General features: G+C 44.2%; 1 protein-coding gene across 2 annotated transcripts; it reads left to right on the forward strand.

The window, feature by feature from the left end:
* Positions 1-23,813, forward strand: TRMT9B (tRNA methyltransferase 9B (putative)). 2 transcript variants are annotated; one of them, XM_083460040.1, is made up of 4 exons: positions 1-108; positions 16,892-17,046; positions 19,650-19,823; positions 21,292-23,813. In XM_083460040.1, the coding sequence occupies exons 1-4, from the start codon at positions 65-67 to the stop codon at positions 22,326-22,328; spliced, it is 1,410 nt and encodes a 469-aa protein (XP_083316166.1). In that variant the 5' UTR covers positions 1-64; the 3' UTR covers positions 22,329-23,813. The 2 variants fall into 2 exon arrangements, with proteins under 2 accessions (XP_083316166.1, XP_083316167.1); XM_083460041.1 differs by lacking the exon at positions 1-108 and adding an exon at positions 201-338.
* The last annotated feature ends 668 nt before the right edge of the window (positions 23,814-24,481 follow it).

Raw genomic sequence — 24,481 nt, forward strand, 5'->3', positions numbered from 1 at the left:
TGGCGGTGCTGCTGCTGCTGCTCGCGGCCGGCAGCCTGCGGCGCGCGGCGGATAGAGGAGGCGCATGAGGCGGCTCCCTTCCACCCTGCCTCCTACCGGCGGGTGCAGGTAAACGGGGGCGAGAGGGCGGGAAACGAGGCGGCTCTTCGGGACGCTCGCCAGGCAAGGCAGGCAGGCAGGCAAGCCGCGGCTTCTCAGCAATGCCCCTCGCGGCTCTCTTAGGATGCATACGGTAGAGCGACCGAAGCGTTGTATAATCCCGCGCCCCCCATTTGGCGATGCGCCCTCCCGACTCTCCCGCTCCGAAGAGTTGGGGTGACTGTTCCAAGCGGACTCGGGTAGGGGAGTCCCGCTGCACGCAGCGAGATTTACTTTCCCGACATGTTTAGGATCGGGCTGTGGAAAGGGGGTGGGGTGGGGAGACATTGCCGGTTTGCCTTAAGAATAAATCTGTCTATGCTTGCCTATGCTTGCCTATACACACCGCACGTGCAGGACGATCCCCGTCGTTGGTGCATGTTTAAACCCGTCCATTAAACTCCCTTTTATTCCCGTGTCCAGCAATTCAACAGAGATGCCGATTTAAGATGCCATCCCGCTCGGCACAACTTCTTTTTTCTCTTCCGCCGCACCACTTGCTTGGAAGCCTCTCTGCTGTTTGGGGCTGGAAGGTCTTCATGCGGGCGGCGGCAGTGGCCCAACCTCCCTCCTTTGATCTTTGTAGCTGTTTTGCATTTTGCAACGAACAAATAAATAAATAAACCTTAAAATAGACCAGATCTTTGAAGAGAAGTGGGTGGGGGTGTAACTCTTGCCTTGCGGCTCGCTTGTTTTGTTCTTAAAGCTCTCTAGCATCCTCATGGCTGGAGACTATTTTTAAAATTATTATTTTTTTAAAAAGCAACCACCCTGTTCTGATCTTGCCTCAGCTGACTTGGAGAACTTCACGCGGTTGCCTTCAGTTTTTGTCTCATTCTTTTGACCTCTTTGTTGTTCCTGAAGCCTCCTGCCAATTTCCCTGCATGGATATTACATGTGCATTGGAAAAGATGTGAAGCTTCTTGCATGGGCTTAGCCAAGGGGACGGGACGGGACAGGGGGGGCTGCTGCCACCCCAAATCAATCAGTAAAAATAAAAATACATAGCAAACTGATGTTCTGTCCCCCAACAAAAGGCCTGCCCACGCAACAAAAATCCTGGCTACACCCATGCCTTCGTATGTAACGAATGCACGTGCCAGTATTGATATGTTTACAGCTGCCAGAATGGCCATGGGTTTGCTGCATGCAATGGTGAATGTGTCCCCCCCCCACTCCCCAGAAGTGATATTCATGTATGAAAATTATCAGCAGTGCCAAGGGAATGCAAATCTAGTCCAGCTGGAGAAGCCAGGTGCAATAATTTCACCCAGTCTAGTTCAGTGGTGGGATTTAATTTCCAGACAGAAATGTGATAGTGATCTCGCGTGCATGTGGGTGTGTTTTTGCTGCTCCCTTTGCCAGGAGTAGCAGGTGGCCAGGTGATGGCTTGCTGGCTTCCCCTTCTGTTGCTAGCCTGCACTTTTGTGTTTGCCTATCTGTGCACCAAATACATTTCCCTTCCATAGAACATGGTAGCCATATGCTCCCGTCTTAACTTGTGCCTAGCTCATCCAGTTTCTCAGTAGCTATATATTTCCATGTTCTTTCTTTTAGGGCTGCTTCACAGCACTTCTGTTTAAACCATCCTGTTTGGGGAGAAATATTTGTAAAGCTGATTGTGTGTGGTGGGGAATCATTAGGGAGTGAAAGGAAATTTGTTAAAGGCAAAGCAATAAACCCAAGACAGTAGATAGTTAAAACAACACATAGTTATTCTATAATGAAAGTGCACGTAACAAGATGACAGAGCATAGTGGCTTCTAGAATTAGGAAAACATTTGTTGCATCTTGTTATAATATATTATTAAAATACTCTGTGCAGAGTCCCTTGCTTTCATTTTTGAGTTGGATGGAATTCCCTAACTCAGATTTATCTCCCTCAGCAAATTCTTTAAATTCAGTGCTTAAAAAAATACATTATCTTTGTTTTTAAAAAAATCTTTCTGGTGCTTTCTCTTCCTTTACCGACTTAAAACAGATTCATGCATTTATATGGTTCTCATACTATAGTTGCATTTGGTATTTTTGCCATGCTCTGAACATCTTGTCCTGTGGATATAAAAACTACAGTTCCAAGGATGTAAAAGTTCAGTTCTGAGGAGTAGGGCCCTTTCAGTTTCAGAGAATCTTGCCAGCCAGGTCTGCATACACACCATACATTTAAAGCACATAACTCTCCCCAAAGAATCTTGGGAGCTGTAGAATGTTGATAATTCTGAGAATTATCAGGACACCCCTTAAAGAACAGCAATTCCCAGCACTCTTAACAAACTACAGTTCCCAGAATTATTTGGGGGAAGTCACGTGCAAATTAGCTTTAACTGTATGGCGTGTTCACAGCCCAGGTTCTCTGGTGACTTTCTTATTTGGGAAGGACTTTGGGGGAGTGAACTTGGCTCTTTTTTTGGCTTAATGGTAGACTTTTTGGTGTTGTTGTTTTCAACATCATTTTTAACTGTAATCATGTGTTGAGCTGTACGTTATTGTATTGATTTTTTAAAAATGATATATGGCCCAAGAGTCTATTTGCTCAGAGGGAAGTGTATGTCTCCTGATTTTTAAATAATAAAAATAAAATTTATTTATAACCCGCCCTCCCCGGCAAGAGCGGCTAACAACAGTAAAAACATAATAGGGGGAAAAACCCAATTTAAAATACAGGTTAAAATGCAATTTAAAATGCAGCCTCTTCAAAACCATAAGGGGAGGGAAACATAAGGGTCAGACTGAGTCCAAACCGAAGGCCAGGCGGAACAGCTCTGTCTTGCAGGCCCTGCGGAAAGATGTCAAGTCCCGCAGGGCCCTAGTCTTTTGTGACAGAGCGTTCCACCAAGTCGGGGCCAGTACTGAAAAGGCCCTGGCCCTAGTTGCGACCAATCTAATGAAGACCAATCTAATCTAATGAAGACCTGATCTCATAAACATAATGGGAGTATTTATCAAATAAGTGGTTATTAGGAGTTTGGGAGCACAGTGCCATCAGTTTGCTGATGATGCACAGCTCTACTTCTCCATGAATCAGGAGAGCCTGTGGAAGCTCTGGACCATTGGTGGACTAGATAAAGGTCAATAAACTGTGTTTGATGCCTGGGAAGCTCTGTGGGTGGGTGGTTCCTATGTGTGGAAGATAGGGTAGTTGCTTGTTCTGGAAGGGACTGCACTCCCTCTAAAGGAGCAGGGACATAGCTTGGGAGTACTTCTGTATACATCTTTCTCATTAGAGACCCAAGTAATCTCAGTGGCTAGGAGTGTCTTTTATGAGCTTTAACTGGTATGCTACCTACATCCGTTCTTGGATGAGGATAACTTGGCCACTGTAGCCCATGCATTAATTACCTAGAATCTAGATTCCTGCAACACACTTTATGAGTGGCTGCCCTTGGGCCTGGTGCAGAATGCGGTGGTTAGACTGCTGATGGGGGCAAATAGCTGGTAGCATGTAGGACCTTTGCTACAAGGTCTTCGCTAGCTGCCCATACCTTGCTGTGTCACATCCAAGGTTCTTGAGTTGATCTACAGAGCCCTGAACAACTTGGGTCCAGGATACCTTATGTACCACCCGAGCCCTTCTGTTCCAGTCTGATCACCGAGATCATCCAGAGGAGCACTGTTAGTTGCTCTCTGTGCCACAAAGTCTGGACTGGCCTCATCTAGAAGTCAGGAGTTGAGTGTCACTGCAGAACACTCTTCCAGCAGAGATTTGGAAGGCATCCTCACTTTTGACTTTTAGGCGTTTCTTGGGGACTTTTTTTTAATGGCAACAGGCCTATGCAGTTTTTTTAAATGACTCTGGAGCAGCCAGCCATTTTAATGATTGCTTCGTATTGCTTCTGAATGTTTTGACATTGTTGCACACCATCTTGACGTTTTGCAAAAGTGCAATATAGAAATGCCTTGATAAATAAATACAGAAGTAAATGTGCGACATTTTTCATGTTCAGCTTTAATGCAGAAAGTGATACATGTAGACCTTGCCTGCATTATCAGCATTTTTAGAAAAATGTACAGTTTATTTGTCTCCTGTCTCTGCCCACTTTTAAGCTAGTGGCCATCCATGGAAAACTGTGCAGGCCGATTTCTATTCCATTTGCTGAGAGGTAAACATGCTGCTTCTGCTGACGTCCTGGCCAATGTGTGCAATGACTGCCAAACACTTTGTGCACTTTACTAATATTATTTGATGTAATTTTGTTAAGACTACTTTATAGTTAGATTTTTGCTATTTTGCATTGCCTCCCCTTTAAATGTGCTCATAGAGCACCTGGCCCAATTTCATGTGGCCCTCTGGATGCTGTGGGTAGTGTTAGAAACTCAGATATATAAGCTAGACACCAAATGGCTCCTCAAACCAGGGTTATAGTTGCCAAAACAGAATCCCTAGTTGCCATTTTGGGGCAAGATGCCTCAAAAGTTGTATTTTTCAATACAATTTTTTTGGGTTCCTGAAATTCATTCTGATTGTACAGGTAAGATATCACAGATAGAATTCTATAGGATGTGTTGATAGTATGTGAAAACAGTCCCTATCCAAGCATTGCACCTCCAGATGGTGAAGGCACCAGATCCCATCCTGTGGCCCATGCGTCTTCACTCGGTCTCAAGGGGCTGATAACCAGGTGCAAATTGTGCCTGGCAAATATCGAAGGTGACTGTGGGCACACAACTCTTGCTCTCTGGACTCTCCTTCTGAGAACTGCTGCCTCTTCTCTGTTTGTGTGAGAGATAGAGATATAGAGGAGAAATGGTTGCTACAGGGTAAGCCAGTATTGTGGTGAGCTGTGTGGTTGGGGCGGATCCAGGAGAGAGAGAGAGAGAGAGAGAGAGAGAGAGAGAGAGAGAGAGATGGAGGCTGGGAGGGAGAAAACCAGAAATGGGTAGAGCTGAAACAGATGAAGTAATGGGAGGTGAGTGCCTGGAGGCGGTTGGAGGATGGATGGTGGCTAATGGATTGAAGTTGAATCCTGACAAGACAGAAGTGCTGTTTTTGGGGGACAGGGGGCCGGCTGGTGTGGAGGATTCCCTGGTCCTGAATAGGGTAACTGTGCCCCTGAAGGACCAGGTGTGCAGCCTGTGAGTCATTTTGGACTCACAGCTGTCCATGGAGGCGCAGGTCAATTCTGTATCCAGGGCAGCTGTCTACCAACTCCACCTGGTACGCAGGCCGAGACCCTACCTGCCCGCGGTCTGTCTCGCCAGAGTGGTGCATGGTCTGGTTATCTCCCACTTGGACTACTGCAATGCGCTCTACATGGGGCTACCTTTGAAGGTGACTCGGAAACTACAACTAATCCAGAATGCGACAGCTAGACTGGTGACTGGGGGCGGCCGCCGAGACCACATAACACCGGTCTTGAAAGACCTACATTGGCTCCCAGTACGTTTCCGAGCACAATTCAAAGTGCTGGTGTTGACCTTTAAAGCCCTAAACGGCCTCGGCCCAGTATACCTGAAGGAGCGTCTCCACCCCCATCGTTCTGCCCGGATGCTGAGGTCCAGCGCCGAGGGCCTTCTGGCAGTTCCCTCATTGCGAGAAGCAAAGCTACAGGGAACCAGGCAGAGGGCCTTCTTGGTAGTGGCGCCCGCCCTGTGGAACGCCCTCCCATCAGATGTCAAAGCGATAAATAACTACCTGACATTTAGAAGACATCTTAAGGCAGCCCTGTTCAGGGAAGTTTTTAAGCTGTGATATTTTACTTGTGTCCTTCCTACCCAGTTATCTTCTTTTTGTGCTTGCTATGCTGTGGGTTAAACCACAGAGCCTAGGACTTGCCGATCAGAAGGTCGGCGGTTCAAATCCCCACAATGGGGTGAGCTCCCGTTGTCCAGTCCCAGCTTCTGCCAACCTAGCAGTTCGAAAGCATGTCAAAGTGCAAGTAGATAGATAGGTACCGCTCCAGCGGGAAGGTAAATGGGTAAACGGGAAGACTTCCGTGCGCTGCTCTGGTTCACCAGAAGCGGCTTAGTCATGCTTGCCACATGACCTGGAAGCTGTCTGTAGACAAACGCCGGCTCCCGCGGCCAATAAAGCAAGATGAGCGCCGCAACCCCAGAGTCGGTCACGACTGGACATAATGGTCAAGGGTCCCTTTACCTTTATGCAATAGAAATGTATAAGCCAGTTGAAGACAAGAGGCAAGGAGGACCTTTCTGCTCCACAGTAGGAAAGAAGGCCTCTAAACATCTTGCCAAGCTGAGCAGTTGCACCGTTTCCCAATACAGAAGCGAAGAGGTGAGCAGAATAATTTCAGAATTGCTGCCAGGGCTGATAAGGTATGGAGGATAAAATTCCTCCTGCGCCATCATTACTTTGCCTTTGCCTGGAGTGATGTGAACCGTGCAGCTGATTACAATTCTGAATGTGTGAATCAGGACTCCAAAACAGGCATGGAAAAGAGGCAAGCAATGCGTGAGAGTATTTGCAAAAGCAGGCTAAAAACCATATAAAAAAATATAAAAAGAAAATAAACCATCAACGCTTTCCTATAATTGCTCATGTTCTAAGCAGGAGACAAAAAATGTGTGTGTGTGTGTGTGTGTGTGTGTAGAAAATTGTAGGACTCTTTATGTCCTGTCGCTTCTCTGGTAAAAATGCCAAAATATTTAATCAGTTGGAATTAGCAGGCTCACTATGTTGCTGGGTGAATCTTCACCAGAATTGTTAATTACTAGCAATGGCCCCTGCGGCAGGGACCTCACTGTCCAACTTCATATAATTCACAAGCCTGACTGTTGCACAGCTTTGGATAACTGTCATTATGAAATGAACATGAGGGCAGATGTAGTCAAATGATGGATTGCACTTTATACCATTATTCTGCTTGCTGCTCAAGATATGTCTCAAGCCCTGCACAGATGGTAAAACAGTATAAAAATGTATGTATGCACTGGGGAGGGGGACAGAGTGAGAGACTTTTGGCTCCACTCCTGATCTCTACATATTAATAGGGATGCTATTATTATTTTATATATATGGAAGCCGCTCAGAGTGGCTGGGGAAACCCAGTCAGATGGGCGGGGTATAAATAATAAAAATTGTTATCATGGAATGGTCACTTTGTTAGCGATTGAATCCCAGCCTTTCGGTGTGATTGGAATTGCCGAAAAGGGTACAACCACAACCTGGAATTTCAAGCACAGTGGTGTAAAGGGAATCTTGCAAAGCCATCCCACTTGGGCTGTTAGAGGAAGTTGAATTCTCTCAACAGCATCTGCCACCCCAGTTCCACCAGTCCTCCAGTTAGACTTACAGTACCCAGTCTGAGATTGTATCCAAAACCTGGTAAATGTTACCATGTATCTATAATGATACACAATAGTGCGCTGAATAATTCATTGATAGAGAACCAAATTCAGTGCTGTGTTGTTAATATTTAATTCCACTTTAGTTCATGGGATAATAAAAATCTAATCAGGAAACAATGGAATGGTTTGGAAGTTTTGATGGATACTTCAATACATGATTCATCCACAGGAGGTAATATATTCATTCGCATTAAAAAGTCAGTGGCGGCAAATACACTTTTAATTAGCCTGGCAACATCAAAGAATAATCACAGTACTTTTAATCTTGCTGTGAACAGGATGGAATTATTTTTTTTAAAGCACCAGCTATAATTGCTGCTTTAAATAAAGCCCATCAATTATGTAATTCATCATTTTTTTTAAAAAAAGAAAGAAATGCAGTTCATGCCATAATTTTAAGAATCTTAGCAGACAGGCAGGCTTTAGGACTCTGGGGTACGATTCTAATCTTGTACGTTGATAAAATTCCTACTGGATTTTCACTTCAGTGAAAAGGAGACTCATCATGTGACTTTAAAGCTGAACTGGCAGCAGTCAAAGAATTGCAGGTTTTCCCAGCATAGAGACGGAGGACTCAGCTTAAAAAAAAGTGTTTTATATGTGTTGTATATGTGATATAACGTTGTGACACCAGGCGGCGCTGTGGAAAGGAGTCCCGTCTTTCCCAACTGGATTTCCCTGTATGAGTTTACAACACGTTTAACTGAAACACATCTTTGATGTGTCTAGATCCAGCCGGAGTGATGAGTAAAGCTGTGCAGTTTAGCTTTCTGCCGCTCCTTAACCCTTTGAAGACACAGAAATTCTTCCCCAAAAAGGTGGAAATCTGGGAATTCTGAACAGAGTTGTGATGTTCTGTGAGCTAGCAGAAGGTGTGATCAGAACAGGCTGGATCTTTTCCTAGGGGTAGCAGTACCTGAGTCAGTGGGGAAAAGACTGATCTGTGCAAAAAGTGATAGTATCATAGTTGGAATCCTGTAAGTGGAGTTAGTTGGGAGCAGCTGGTTCTATCTTGAAGTGGCTCAGGCAGAAAATGTGAAGGCCTTTAAAGGGCAAGGGGGGCAGTTTAATTCAATTAATTTGTTTATTTTTGCCATTAGGCTGAGGCACTCATGGATAATGGGAAGGTGGAACCTAGGTCGGGCTTGGGCAGTCAGTCTCTTACTGAACTGAAACATAATGATTTCCACCCTTCATCAGCATCTCAACCAGGGTCACCCTGTTTCATCTGAGACAGGACTTTATCTAAGGTCCAAAACAGGATAGAATTCATCTGGGGTGTTCTGCATTGAAAATTACTTCACTGGCCTTCTGCGATATTTAAATCCTAAATTTGCATCCCTACATATCATTTCTGTGAAGTTTAGCATCTATGCCCTGGTTAGTTTTAAGTTTCCTTGGGTTGTGTGGAAATTCCATCCAGATCTGGCCAAGGCAGAACTCACTGTAGATAATGGAATGGTTTAGGGCCCTAGTACTGACTTGTGGGGAATAACGATTATCGTCCTGTAGCCTGAGAGTCTTGGACCGTTTTGAACTGCAGCCTTCCTCTTGAAGAGCATAAACACTGAGCAGCTGGCTTCCAAAGGCAACTGCTATGAATCATCCTCCTCGATTGGCCTTAACTACTCAACAGTGTTCTCTGCTCTGAGCGTGACCTCTGCTTGGAAAAAACCATTAAAGTATTCCCAGTTCGCAAAGTGGAGTGCAGTATACACCTCCGTGAGTATGATTAAACTCTGATAACCAAAGCTCTATAACTCCCATATTTGAAGAAGTCGGTATGATAATGAGCAGATGCCAACAAGATTTTCTTTTTTCCTTTTTGGTCTCCATCATGGAGTTTTAAATAACTGCATTGAGTCTCTGCTGCAAAGCTGTGTTTAAATTACAGTGGTACCTCAGGTTACGAACAGTCCTGCTTACAAACGCTTCGGGTTATGAACTCAGCAAACCTGGAAATAGGTGTCCCGGGTTATGAACTTTGCCCCGGGATACGAACGCAATCCGCTTCTGGGGCCGCGGGAGGCCTGTGTAGGGAATGCACGTCTTGGGTTAAGAACGTTTCGGGTTAAGAACAGACTTCTGGAACGAATTAAGTTCGTAACCTGAGGTAGCACTGTATGCCTTAGCTCCTTCCTGTACCACAAAAGCTGAACACACAGCTGGGGCACCTGCTCGTGTCAGAGATGGGTAAGAAAAAAGATCATGAGTTGAAATCACTGCTTCCTGGAATCCAAATCTCCAATATCCTTCTCTATTCACGTAGGGTATTCTGGCACAATGTTAGCAGTGAGCTGTTCCAGGTGGGCAGCAGAGGGAGAGATCCTGGCTTGTATATGCATCCTTCACCCCTCTTCCAGGGCCTAATCTGCATTCCCAAACTCTGGAGCTCCCATCTTTCTTAATTGATCAAGGGAAGTAATAGTGCCACTGTATTCTGCTCTGGTCAGACCTCACCTGGATTACTGTGTCCAGTTCTGGGCACCACAGTTCAAGAAGGACACTGACAAACTGGAACGTGTCCAGAGGAGGGCAACCAAAATGGTCAAAAGCCTGGAAACGATGCCTTACGAGGAACGGCTAAGGGAGCTGGGCATGTTTAGCCTGGAGAAGAGGAGGTTAAGGGGTGATATGATAGCCATGTTCAAATATATAAAAGGATGTCACATAGAGGAGGGAGAAAGGTTGTTTTCTGCTGTTCCAGAGAAGCGGACACGGAGCAATGGATGCAAACTACAAGAAAGAAGATTCCACCTAAACATTAGGAAGAACTTCCTGACAGTAAGAGCTGTTCGACAGTGGAATTTGCTGCCCAGGAGTGTGGTGGAGTCTCCTTCTTTGGAGGTCTTTAAGCAGAGGCTTGACAACCATATGTCAGGAGTGCTCTGATGGTGTTTCCTGCTTGGCAGGGGGTTGGACTCGATGGCCCTTGTGGTCTATTCCAACTCTATGATTCTATGATTCTATGATTAATTGTACTGGATGCTATTTCTCTTTGACCTCTTGTCAGAGAATTGGAATCATTTTAATTATTATTGTATTGGAATAATGACGTTTAAGGTGCAGTAAAACCATGTGTTTCTCTTGATTTGCATTAAGACAAAGGTAACAGTGTTAGAAGTTGAGATATAAAAGCTAGGAGCTAAAAGGCATCTTAAGTCTAGGTTATGGGCACAACAACAGAGTGTCTAGGCATGCTTTTCCCCAGAACAAGAATACAAAGCTGAAAATGAATGAGCTGCAGCTAAAATATCATGTTCATTTTTCACATGATCTAATCCTTTTCCTGCCCACCCCCCTAATATTATTAAGAGAGTCTCTTCTCCTGTCTTCAGAGAGTAGCTGGAAGTGGGGAGGCAGAAAAAGGCCCTCCTTTTCTTCCACTATGCAGTTTTAATGTGAAATTTTAGGTGCAGTACTGCGGCCAGAGCTCAGAAACTGCTTGCACTCATGAAATTTCCTGTCGCAAAATGCACCTGGAACAATGGGAATTGATTACACTGAAAGGTAATCTTCTTAAGATAATAACAAACAATACAAATTATGCATATCACAATTATTGTATATAGGATATCACTTTAATTAAGATACTAAGTAGGTTTATTAATGCACACACGTTAATGTCATTCTTAATAAAAAAGAAAAAATGCACCTTTCTCTCACAACAAAAAAATTGCCAACAAAAATTTAAAAATCTGTATTTTTAAAGAGGCATCTTTGAAACTTAAGCTATTTAAACTTTAATGGAGGTGGGGATGGGCAGAATGGTTTCCTGTGGGAAACTGATATTTCATAAAGTTACAGTTCCAACTTTTAGGGATTTAGTGGTAAGTTTTGTTTTTTAATCCCCGCCCCCCAAAAAGCTCTGCAGGGAGAGGTGAAATGTAGTTATAGCCTCTCAGTGAACAATGCATAATAATGCTTTTCTGCTATAATTACACATTCAGGCCTGATGACTCATTTCCTCAAAGAAAAGCCTCACAAATATTAACAGTATTCATGCTACTCAATGTGCTTTTACTTCACAGAGAGGCTAAATATCTTTCCCTTTCCAACTCATAGAATAATTTTGAATAAACAAGGAAACAGAATATCAGAAGATATGGAAGAGCTCTCGGGTGAACAATGTCCTTAAGCTTTTCAGTGCACTGAAGACTTCTGTCTAAAAGGAACGAGCTGCTGATAATTAATCATTATCATCTTGTCCCTGAAACCAATAGGCACTGTATAAAAATAAGTTGAGCTCCAAGAAGTGGCTTAAAAATTCAAACTGAGATGAGTTCTGCCACAAGACATGGGGCACTTGAATGCCCTTCAAACTTACTTCCAATTCTCTACCCTTGTTGCCACATCAAAGTGATAGGGGAACAGCAAGGGAAATGGTCTGCAAGTAAGCAACAGAGAGAGCAAATTTTGGTTTAACTGAGAAGGTGGTTCCTGTAGAGCAGCAGCGGTTTCAGGGAGGGCCCACTAGCAAGCCTTCTCAAACTCACTTGCCAGCAGTGGCGTTGTGGGGGGGACGGGGGACAGGGACGGTGTGCCCCAGGTGCCATGTCTGGAAGGGTGAGAAAAAGACACCTCGCGGGGTGCTCGCCCTGCCACCCCTAGGCGCGGCGGCGCGAGCAGCCACCACGCTGCCGCAGCTGCATGTACAGGATCCCACCACTGTCCATACAGCACTTGGGCGGCGCTGGTGGCAAACCGCTACATACAACGCATGCATTGTGTTGCATGCATGCACTGTATGCAGTGACGCCGCACATGCGCTGTACATAGAAGTTTGCCGCCGGCGCCGCCTGAGCACCATACAGATGGCAGTGGGATCCCTCTGTGGCCGCTCAGTGACGCCGTACATAGCGGTTTGCTGCCGGCACCGCCTGAGCACCATATGGGTGGTGGTGGGATCCCTCTGTCGCCGCTACAGCCACAAGTGGAGGATCCCACCACCATCCGTATGGTGCTTGGGCAGCGCTGGCAGCAAACTGCTACGTACAACGCATGTAGCGCCGCCGCACATGCGCCCTACATAGCAACACGTATGTGTTGTACGTAGCAATGCCACGCATGCATTGTACGTAGCGGTGCAACGTGTGCGCAGCCAGCGGTTTGCCCAGCCCCGGGCGTTGGTTAGCCTTCGTTTGCCCCCGCTTGCCAGTTTGCTGAAGGCAAGCGCCCCATGCCTTTTGACATTGTCAGATGCTGCTCAGAAGCACACCGTCCTGCCCCAAGTTCTCCGTTGGGGAAGATCTCTTACACTGTTCTGAACTTTGGAAACATTAGAAGGTTCTGCCTGCTCCAAAGTGTAATGTGACAGAGACAACCAAACTCCCTGACACCCTCTTGTGCTAGAAATTTGCCCTGCTTTTTTCTGCTGCAGAGAGCCCTGCCTGATATGAGGAACCAGTTTCCTCCCTTTCTTGAGTCTTCTGTCCTGTACCGAGAGGCGAGGAGAGGAAGAATATTGACTGCTGACTGCTGAGCTAAGCCAAAATTACTCTACTTGGACGGTAGTGTAGCACAAACTGTGCCAACCTGGTGTCTATTATTATTATTATTATTATTATTATTATTATTATTATTATACTGCCCTACACCCGCAGGTCTCAGGGCAGTTCACAGAATAAAATCAGAATATACTGAATGACAACTACCAGCCCCAGTTGCATGGTCAGCGATGGTGGGAGCTGGAATTCAACATCTAGAAGCTCGTAGGTTCCACATTCTGCATAATGCATTATAAACGTTAAGTTGCTACCTACACTTGACCTTATGGAATATATGACAAATGAGGTAGCCAATTTTCAGTTTTGACTAGTCCCAACCATAGCAGGGGAGAAGGGTTAAACCTTGCTTCCCCAGCATTATGGTGCAAATCCAAATTGGTCCTCCTGCACTTGCTTTATAAAAGTATCTTAGAAGAACCAGTTCATGAATATCATGTGTCATCTGATTTTCAGGGAGGTCCAAGCCACCTAGTTCTGAAGACTGAGTTCTAAGCTTCTGTTGCTTTAATTCTGTGTAGCTTTTGGTCATGCTATCTGTAGTTGAGGAACTTTGTTGTAATTTATAGCTGAGATTCTCCAATAATTTTGTCATACTCTCCTTCAGTGCCTTTCATCAATTGCCCTTCATCGCAGTCTGCAGTTGATCAGAATCCACTGAGGCTTCCCACACTTCCCAAAGAGATCTGCCGCCCCTCTACTGGAAATTCCAGTGTACACTCTTGGATCAAGTTTGTGTTGACTTTGGGCTTTGCTTGAAAACTTTAACCTTCAGCCAAGATAGTATAATGCATTGTTGGCAGAAGCTGGCAATTTTGTAAAGTGGTTTGCAGTTATGCGCTTTCTATTCTTGTTCAAGACATGCATGGATGAAAGGAAAGGGTTCCAAAACAGTGGAAACAACACGTTTTATTTACGAACCACTTATGAAGGCTTATTCTTACTGAGCTTGTTGAGATCAAACAGGCTTGGCCACAGGAAAATTTAAGTGGTTTACAATTGCGCTGAATGTGAAAACTGTAGGGCTACATTTGAAGGAGACTTGGAAACTACAATTAATCCAGAATGCGGCTGCCAGACTGGTGACTGGGAGCCGTCACCGGGACCATATATCACCAGTCCTAAAGGATCTACATTGGCTACCAGTACATTTCCAAGCATAATTCAAAGTGTTGGTGTTGACCTTTAAGGCTCTAAACTACCTTGGTCCTGTATACCTGCAGGAGTGTCTCCATCCCCATCGTTCAGTCTGGAGGTTCAACTCTGAGGGCCTTCTGGCAGTTCCCTCACTACAAAAAGTGAAAATACAGGGAACCAGACAAAAAACTTCAGTCCTGCATACTTTTTTGGGAATAAGTCCCATTGAAATCAGTGGGATTTGCTTGTAAGCAAACATCATCATCATCATCATCATCATCATAATAATAATAATAATAATAATAATAATAATTTATTATTTATACCCCACCCACTCTGGGTGGCTTCCAACAAAACACTAAAATACAATAACCTATTAAACATTAAAAGCTTCCCTAAACAGGGCTGCCTTCAAATGTCTTCTAAAAGTTTATTAGTTATTTTTCTCTTTGACATCTGGTGGGAGGGCGTTCCATAGGGCGGGTGCCACTACCGAGAAGGCCCTTTGCCTGGTTCCCTGTAACTTGGCTTCTCACAGTGAGGGAACTGCCAGAAGGCCCTCGGCGCTGGACCTCAGTGTCCGGGCAGAATGATGGAGGTGGAGACTCTCCTTCAGGTATCCTGGACCGAGGCCATTAATTTTATTTGTATGCTGCCTTTCCATAGTTACCACCATGCTCAAAGCAGCTTTACATTAAAAAAACCTAACTACAAGCATAACACAAGCAGTCATAAACAATAAATAAAGCATCAAAAAGCACAACCAAATTGAACAATTTCCACATAAATCATAAGACCTATCAATAAGATACAAAAAATTAATATCAATAACACCCCCCCCCCCAGAATCCCCTCACTCCTAAACAATACCCCAGCCCAAGGGTCTTGCAAACTTGCTTAGGGGATCCTTACCAATCAAATATTTCTGCTGGTTGTGCTAGTTTAAACTGTAACACTAATGGACTATAAAAGCAGCAGTGGAGATAGTGCAGGAGTTTTAAAAAATATGGTTCCAGGCATTCAGTCTGTGGAGGTCTCTGCAAATTAAGACATGATTTATGCTTTAGTGCTTCGGAATAATTCCCAAAAGCCACACCCTCCCCTGTGTTTCTTTATGTATTGTTGGATTCCTTGGAGACGATGGGGTAAACAAGCTTTAGCTTTCTCTGGCCAAAGAAAGGCAGTGGCTTTTTCATGCTTTTGGTTTTTCTGGGGTAAAGCGGCAATTGTAGCCTCAGCCTTTTTCAGCACTGAAAGAAAGCTCCAATTAAGTATTTGCAGCCCTGGCACTTTGGCATTTAAACTCCTCATCCTCCATGAAATAAACTTAAGTTTGCTCAGCTCATACTTGGAGAATAGATGAGAAGAAGAAACAGCCACATCTTAGTTAGGAACTTCCCTTGCATGCAAACAGACTCTGGTGGACTCAGTGGACAAGACCAGTAGAGGGTCCAATGGACAAGAAGGCCATTTCTGCACGGGGTGTAAAGGGAAGTGAGAGGCAAATAGGGTTTGTCAACCTGGGAAAGTAGCCCATCGAGGAGAAGGAAATCTCTGACCCTAAACCTCTGCTGCCTTGCATTGAAAAGCTTTGGGAGTAAACCCCGAAGAACCATTCATACCCGCTGCCTTACAGGACATCTTCGGGAGCAGAAAAGGCTAAGGAGTAAACACTACACAAATCTGGAGTGGAGTCCCAGAGAAGTCACTTCGGGACTGCAAATGGATGGGAGGAGAGGCAGTGGGAAGTAGCAACTAGGAGACTTGTCCACACCAGTGTCTTCAAAGTAGCTCCTAATCAAACAGTCCAAGTGACTGTGCAGGGAAATCCCCACCCAAAAGGGGGCAAGGGTGGAATGGAGGAATCCCTGTTTGTGCACATCCTGATGACACGTGCAGCAGCCCGGAATGGAACCCCCACTTAAGCAGGGATTCCCCTATTTGTGGCTGGAATGTAGGTATCTTAGAGCAGCAGTGTGGAAGCCTGACTTACATAGAAACAGGGACAACTATGCCACCATGGTAACATAGGAAATGAGCACAATAGTAGCAATTGGAGACGTGGTGCATTGAGTGGGTTGCATATGTTGCCTCCTGGAGTGATCTAATTTTAGCACCACACTCTGCTGTGGGTTAAACCACAGAGCCTAGGACTTGCCGATCAGAAGGTCGGTGGTTTGAATCCCCGTGACGGGGTGAGCTCCCGTTGCTCGGTCCTTGCTCCTGCCAACCTAGCAGTTCGAAAGCACGTCAAAGTGCAAGTAGATAAATTGGTACTGCTCCGGCGGGAAGGTAAACGGCGTTTCCGTGCATTGCTGTGGTTCGCCAGAAGCGGCTTAGTCATGCTGGGCACATGACCCGGAAGCTGTACGCCGGCTCCCTTGGCCAGTAAAGCGAGATGAGCGCCGCAACCCCAGAGTCGGCCACTACTGGACCTAATGGTCAGGGGTCCCTTTACCTTTACCTTTACTGCTGCAAGAGGCTATTAGCAGGCAGCACTTGTAGAGAAAAAAGGGAGGTCTGCTAACCAGGGTGACTGAGAGGAGAGAACGAGCAGCGTTCCACCCAAAGTAAGACGTTGGGAGGCAAATGAAGAATGCATTTTTGTATGGTTGGGGTGGGTGGGAGATGTTGATTGGAAAAGTTGGGAACTCCCTTCCCTTGTATCTTTTCAAAGGGGAGTAATCGCAAGAGCCTGTTCTACTGCTGTATATCGAGATTGGACCTCTATTCATGGCTGTTCTTTTTTGGAATTTAACTCGGGAACATGTTGTTCAGTGCATGTTTGGTCTGTTTGTTTCTTGAAGGATGGAACATGAGGCTTCCCAGCTAGAAAAGAAACATGTTCATAACGTCTATGAAAGCACAGCTGCCTATTTCAATGATCTGCAGGGCAAAGCGTGGCCTCGCGTCCGACAGTTTCTCCTAGAGCAAAAGCCAGGCAGCCTCATTGCTGATATAGGTACGTATATGTTTGTGTGCATGTATGCATGTATGTGTATACAGATAGACAGACAGCATGAAGAATCCTTATAACTTTAAGAAGATAGGAGGAGATGATTTTACATCCTGTTATGTACACATTACTACTAAGTTTGGATTTGCCACACAGTGGTACCTCGGGTTACATACGCTTCAGGTTACATACGCTTCAGGTTACAGACTCCGCTAACCCAGAAATAGTGCTTCAGGTTAAGAACGTTCCTTCAGTATGAGAACAGAAATCATGCTCCGGCAGTGCGGCAGCAGCAGGAGGCCCCATTAGCTAAAGTGGTGCTTCAGGTTAAGAACAGTTTCAGGTTAAGTACGGACCTCAGGAACGAATTAAGTACTTAACCCTTGGTACCACTGTATATCTATTAAATTTCGAGTCCAATAAAAAGGAGGGAGGGGGAGAGACTGTATGTTTGTTTATTTATCCACCACAAGTTACATAAACTCCAGCCCTGAGCTCTGATGTGGTGACCAGAGTCCACAATATCTTCATGTTCACTTTGATGAAGGGAACAGCTCGATGCAAGCATTTCTTTTACACACATCACTCTCTGGTGATGTTAATGGATAAATTTCTGTGAGCGTGCCCAGAAGCATCAATTAATTTCTGCAGTGGAACGGGTGGGCTGGCTGGCCTGTTGACCGGTAGCCTGGCTGCCTCCTGTTTCTGGTCACCTCCTTGCAATGGTAAGTTTTTTCTTTGCTTTCGAAGCGGGGTGGGCGAAACCATGTGGGGATTCTTGCAAAATTCAGATGGCGTTTGAGGTGAGCCGGGTGGTGTTTGGCCATCCCTTTCTAGGATTAAATCTTGGATGGAAGATGGTTGCCGGTTACTGACCTGGAACACCGCTGCAGTTGTAGAACTGATGGATTGGTGACATAGCAACCAGGAAATCCCAGGCTCGGAGAATGATGGGTAGCTTATACCTATCCAACCCTCCTCCCTGTTAGCTGAGCTGTCTTGTCTTCCACCCCTATATCTCACCCCTACCCAGCACTAAGCAAACTGAACAATTATGAAAACATTTGAAACAAACTGAATATCCCCCAAAGTGCTCTATAAATGCCAAATACTATCATCATCTTACTATGACAGTGACTACTACTGTGTGATGGATTGCAGCCTTCGTTTTTGAATAGTACAGTATTCTTGAAGAAGTAAGCAGGCTTCTGCTTTGAACGTTTGCTTTCTTACTATTTAAGATGCTCCATCGTTATTCTGTAGTGACTGGGAGACAGTTTTTTCGTTAACACTATTAGCAGGTCAGAAAAACTTAGGGCTGTTTTTTAAGGCAATTGGAAGCATTTCATCTGAATTCCTTATAGTAGACGAGTCTCTTTTGCTGCTTCCCTGCATCTCTGCAGCTGAAAATTGGCAGGAATTATTCTTCATCACTTGCCTGCTGACTGCCTGGAGCAGTTTTCAAACTCTTTTTGAAAAGGTTTCTTTGCATTAGAGTGGTACTTTTTCTTGGCTATGGATTTGAAACTACGCACAGGAAGGAGATATGTTTTGTAGTCACTCCTAAAGCTTGACATATGAGTAGCAGTAATTTTTTATGGAAGAATGCTGCAATCCAGCAACAGAGATCTGTGATGGAGGCTTCATGCAGCCTTATTATTGTTAATGTTAATCTGAATGCACATCTGTATCCCAATATTCATTCAGAGGATTGACTGGGATGCATCTCTGGATACAGATGGTGGTTCTCATGCACATCCTATCCATCCCAGTTGTAATTCATGACTAGAGGTGGATTAGGGCAGAATATCATAAACATCATATTAAAACTCAGTTATTTGTCTAGGTAGCTTTGAAGGATATTCAGAATGACACTTGTAATGAGACTGCTGTTTACATAGAATGTCACTAGAATGAAGAGAGCTATAGGTAAGGAATTGACTCCAGCTGTTTCTGTAGATGGATGCTGAGTCCCCTAAAGCAGTGTTCCCCAACCTTGGATCTCCAGCTGTTTTTGGACTACAACTCCCATCATCCCTCGCTAGCAAGACCAGTGGTCAAGGATGATGGGAATTGTAGTCCAAAAACAGCTGGAGACCCAAGGTTGGGGAACACTGCCCTAAAGTTGTAAGTGCAGGATGGATTGAAGAAGACAGCTTTAGCATTAACATGATGTTAGCAACCTGAATCTAAACCTGGCGATTCTTGTAAGAAACAATGACAGTGGTACCTCAGTTTCCGAACATCTCAGTTGTCGAACATTTTGGTTTTTGAACGCCGTAAACCCAGAAGTAAATGCCCCTGTTTTCGAACACGCCTCGGAAGTTGAACGTGCCACGCAGCTTCCACTGAATGCAAGATCCTGAGGCCTAGCTGTTGGCGGTTGAGGTTTCGGTTTTCAAACGTTTTGGAACTCGAACAGTCTTCCAGAATGGATTACGTTTGAAAACCAAGGTACCACTGTATTTGTCTGTTTCAGTGGCCCATATTCACTCTGAGAACACACAGTTTTACTCTGCTGCAATGTCAGCTGAACGATAGAGATTGTTTTGTCCCTCTGTAATCTTGTTTGGTGTTTGTGTGAGTGTGTTTATTTTTATTTTTTAAAGGTTGTGGGACTGGAAAATACCTTGGTGTCAATAGCCAGGTGTATAATCTTGGATGTGATTACTGCGGTTCTTTGGTAGAGATTGCAAGAAATAACGGTTGTGAAGTGATGATCTGTGATAACCTTAATCTTCCTTTCCGGGGCCAGTGCTTCAACGCGATCATTTCTGTGGGAGGTAAGAGAGTCTGGATGTTTGGGGGGGGGGAGTAAAATATGTTCACTATACAATGTGTGCTTCTGCACTGCTGTCTGCTCACTTTGTCCAGAATATGAAGAATGGTATAGAGCAGTGATGGAGAATCTCAAGTCCAGAGGTTGAATATGGCCCCTAGGCCTTTTTATCTGGCCCTTGGACCTCTCCCCAGGCCACACCCCCTGTCTCCAGGTCACAGCCCTTACCAGTTCTTTTTCACCCCCCCCCAAGTGTTTTTCCCTGGCTGGAATGTGTCCCAGAACTCTGATAATGGCTCTTCCTTCTGTGGATGGAGGATACAGAAGGGTGCATGAGTTTGCATAGAAACTTAGTTACACTATTCCTCAGGTCTTCCACTGTTAAAACCACATCGTCTGCAAACACTTTTATTTTATATGTTTGATGTTCCACCTTTACCCCTTTTATATCTACGTTTTCTCTTACTCCCTAGCAACTACTTCTATTATTTTTTTTTATAAATATTTTTATTCAGTTTTCAAACATAAAATAGAAGATCATTTAACAATTACATAAAAACCCTTCACCCCAAAGAAGTAACAAACAGAAAAGACATACAGTTACACCAACAAATAATATAACAAAGCATAAAAAAGAAAAAAGAGAAAAAAATAGAAAAAGCACAACTGTTCATAACCCTTTTTTCTGTATAACTAACTGTACTTCCTCACATCTCCCTACCGTGCGTTCTTTATACAAAAAATGTCAGCAAATTATTACCGTATTTCATTACTTAATTTATACCTTTCCAATGTTATATTTCTAGACTTGAAGTAGTTTTTATCAAATAGTTGTGACTTAAGTTTAAACATACTATTACTTTAAGTTCAGATCTTTTCTTATATATGACTTAATTTTCTATCTTTTTCAATCGAGTTACAATAGAGGGGATCTAATTTCTGCAACAGTAAATTATTTTTGCTGACATCTGTGCAATTCCCCCCTCGTACCTGAACAGCACAGAATAATTCATTTTGTTTTGGGGAGCAGTGAAGAGAGAGGCTTTGGCTTGATATACTAGCAGGGGAAAGAGATCATGTTCCTGGATGTGTTGCAGATAAACATGGCTAGTTGGTGTGTCATTAACATAGGCTGAGGATCAAGCCTTGTGACACAGCTGCCAAGAACCTGTGCCTAGACTAGATGGTTGAATGTTTTTCAGACCACTCCCCATGCTCCTTCTAGCCTTGCATGAGATAGAGCCTACAAGGGCAAGAGTACAAGATGCTGGGCTTTTAACATTATATCTAAAACATTTGTTTAAATTCAGCATTATAGAAATTATTCATTAGGTGCAAAAATAATGTGAAAATTGTAATCTCACTTGTAAAGTTGCATTGACACACATGTAAAAGGCACAGTATTTAAATATTTTTAGCACAGAGACCCCACATCCACAAACATTAAAATATCAATTTGCTTCTCTCCCCAGTGATTCACCATTTCTCCACACAACAAAGACGAATCAAAGCAATAAAAGAAATGGCCAGGGTGCTGGTACCTGGAGGCCAGATGATGATTTACGTGTGGGCCATGGAACAAAAGAATCGGCATTTTGAGAAGCAAGATGTGTTTGTTCCATGGAACAAAGCCCTCTGCTCCCGGTTGCTTTCTGAACGCAGCAAGGATGCATGTAAGAGGGAGCTTGCAGCTCATGCCGTAACATCTCAGACCGTGCCCCCAGACCAGCTAATGGGTTCCAACTACAGCTACCCTGTTACCCTTGACCAGAAACATCCCCAGAGGACTGGCAGCTGCTTAGCTGAAGCCTGTTGTGTGAAAATCTCTGAAGAGGAAGAGAAACGAGTTTACAGTGCTCTTGGGAGATCTTTTCGTTCCTGGTTTTCCTCCAGATCACTAGACGAGTCTGCCTTGGGGAAACAGAATGAGAAGATGCTGCAGCCTTTGAAGAGCACAGCTGGATGGACAAACGACGCCGTCTCTGTTCAGCCATCAAGGCACTGCAGTGTAGATTCAGGCTGTCAAGGACCATTGCTGAAAGAGCAGCAACTAAATAGTTATGATGAAGTGTTTATGAAGCATATGGCGTGCAAAAGATTGGAATGGCTGGCAGCCTCAAGATCACTGAGAGATTTCAATGGTGAGCCACCTGCTTTAGTCCAAAGCAAAAATGGGGAAATGTCATTCCTGGAGAGCTCTGTGGAAAATGTAAACAACGGCTACATCCAGCCAGGCAATAGTCATTCTTTTGCGGGCAAACACTTTAAAAGGACTTCAGCTGCGAGCTCCAGTGAGTCTATTGTAGATGTGGCTGTGGCTGTGGGAGACCAAGTTGCTTGCGGTCAGGATACAAAAGCCTTCATGCGCTATTACCATGTTTTTCGGGAAGGGGAGCTGTGCTCTCTGCTTGAGGATAATGTGCCTGAGGTTCACATAATAAGTTCAAGCTATGATCATGGTAACTGGTGCATTATTGTGAAGAAAGCAGGTGAACAACAGCATGCGTAGTTCTGGAAATCAAGGGCTTCAGATTGCTTCCTGTGGAATTTTAGAGACTCCCCCCCATCTGATCTCCCATTCTGTGTGCGTGGGAACAAATGTGTGGATAAGGATGTCATTGTGAAAAAGGGTACTTGACATTTTGCAGAAATGCAGGCTTTCTGCAAACACCCATCATAGTTTTATATTGCTTTTAGGAAATCTGTTTTGTGTTTTTAAGAAAAGTAAAGCCTTTTGTAAGATGAGGAACGAGGCATTTTTTTTAGTTACCCAAAAATAAATGAATGAATGAATGTTCACCTGATGAAAAGATCAACCCTTAGCCTATTGGCACCGAAATATATTGCATGCATTTTACTTGCTGGATTTTTGCTTAGAGGAGCACACACCTCGTATCTGAAGGCCTTTGCTTTTTATGTTGCTTTTCTGTTTTCTTTTTCTTTTTTTAATGTTGCTATCCAAATAGACTTTCCATACATAGGATACTTTTTCACTGTAGTGAAAAGGACACTGTAAAACGAGGGTTTCAGGTGCTGTTTCCTGTGGGATCTTAGAGACACGTGAGGTGAGTGCCAGGGATGAACTGAAAAATCAAGACAACAAGAGGGATAAAAGAGATGTAAAAAAAGTCCGAGAAAATCAAACATGACCCGTAGAAGGAGTGTCTTTCTGGGTGTCCTTCACTGTTTCCTGAAGTGATGCATATATAAACGGAGGCTATAGGCTGTGCTCATCATATTCACTCAAGTAATGATGATGGAAACAGCCTAAGAGGCCTGTTTTGCTACTTGGGCCCAAGCTGATTTCCCCCTAAACAGACTAGCAGTTGGATTGCATAGTCCTTAACACATTGTCTTCCATACTTTAAATGGACCCTTAAAACATTTCTGCTTTCCTCAGGGAGGCTGATGAATTAGTAGACTAGCATTTGCCTTTCTTTTCTCCATCTAGTGCTCAACAAAACACTCCTTAAATTTCATGGATGGATGTAGATAGTAGGCAATGTTCAGCTACCTTTTACTCAGAGTAGAGCCATTAAAATAAATGAATATGGCTAAGTTAGATCCATAAACTTCAGTGGGCTTACTATGAATAAAATGTAGTTGAATACCACCCAATGTGTTTTTTCTCTGCAGTCTTTTTCCATTAGTCCAGCTAGACTGAGTTTCCCCCTTTTTAAAACTCACAGGAACTCTTGCTTTGCTTGTTCAGTCATCCTGTACATTATGATAGTACTTCTTGGGCAATGAAGTGATGACTAGCATAAATGTGAAGAAGCACTTGATTGCATAAATGTGAAGAAGTACTTGATTGCCGGTGCTTTTATATCCCAGAGTGGGATCCTTAAAATCAGTTAAGTTAAATATTCCAGGACCTCCATCTCTGCAAGGCTCCTCTAATAACTTAGGTAGTTGAGATTTAACTGCCTTTTCAATGGCTGAATGATACTTGACAATTTGATGGGATATTGCTTCATATCATTCCTACTTTTTTTTTTTAATGGAGATTTACTGCAATAGAAATGCCCTTCTGATGAGTGCCTCCATCTAATCAAACTGATGCCACATCCTTTATATGTTACATGTTCCCACATCATCAGCTGTCAAAAGCCCCTGTTGTGTTTTTGTGAGATAGTCCTGCAGTTAACAGGCAGCATCTTCCATGGGTGAGTCTTACAAAATAATAACCATATAGTCTCCTTTTCAATTTACAGTGTGATTCTATGCATGCCTACTCAGAAGTGAGGTCTATTGAGTCTACTAGCAAATGCCTGTAGGTCTGCTGCTGCTGAAGACATGTCCTGAAGGGAACGGGTGGCGCTGTGGTCTAAACCACTGAGCCTCTTGGGCTTGCTGATCAGAAGGTCGGTGGTTTGAATCCCTGCGACTGGGTGAGCTCCCATTGCTCTGTCCCAGCTCCTGCCACCCTAGAAGTTCGAAAGCATGCCAGTGCAAGTAGATAAATAGGTACCACTGTGGTGGAAAGGTAAATGGTGTTTCTGTGTGCTGTGGTTTCCATCACAGTGTCCCGTTGCACCTGAAGTGGTTTAGTCATGCTGGCCACATGACCTGGAAAGCTGTCTGTGGACAAACGCCAGCGCTCTCGGCCTGAAGCGAGAGAAGCACCACATCCCATAGTCAAGTCTGACTGGACTTAACCGT

The sequence above is a fragment of the Podarcis liolepis genome (genome assembly GCF_965112155.1).
Source record: "Podarcis liolepis genome assembly, chromosome: 9".
Taxonomy (NCBI): domain Eukaryota; kingdom Metazoa; phylum Chordata; class Lepidosauria; order Squamata; family Lacertidae; genus Podarcis; species Podarcis liolepis.

Coding starts and splice junctions, on each gene's coding strand:
- TRMT9B (XM_083460040.1), top strand. CDS start 65: ATGAGGCGGCTCCCTTCCACCCTGCCTCCTACCGGCGGGTGCAG. Junction 109..16,891: donor CCTCCTACCGGCGGGTGCAG/GTAAACGGGGGC, acceptor TGTTTCTTGAAG/GATGGAACATGAGGCTTCCC. Junction 19,824..21,291: donor CGCGATCATTTCTGTGGGAG/GTAAGAGAGTCT, acceptor TTCTCTCCCCAG/TGATTCACCATTTCTCCACA.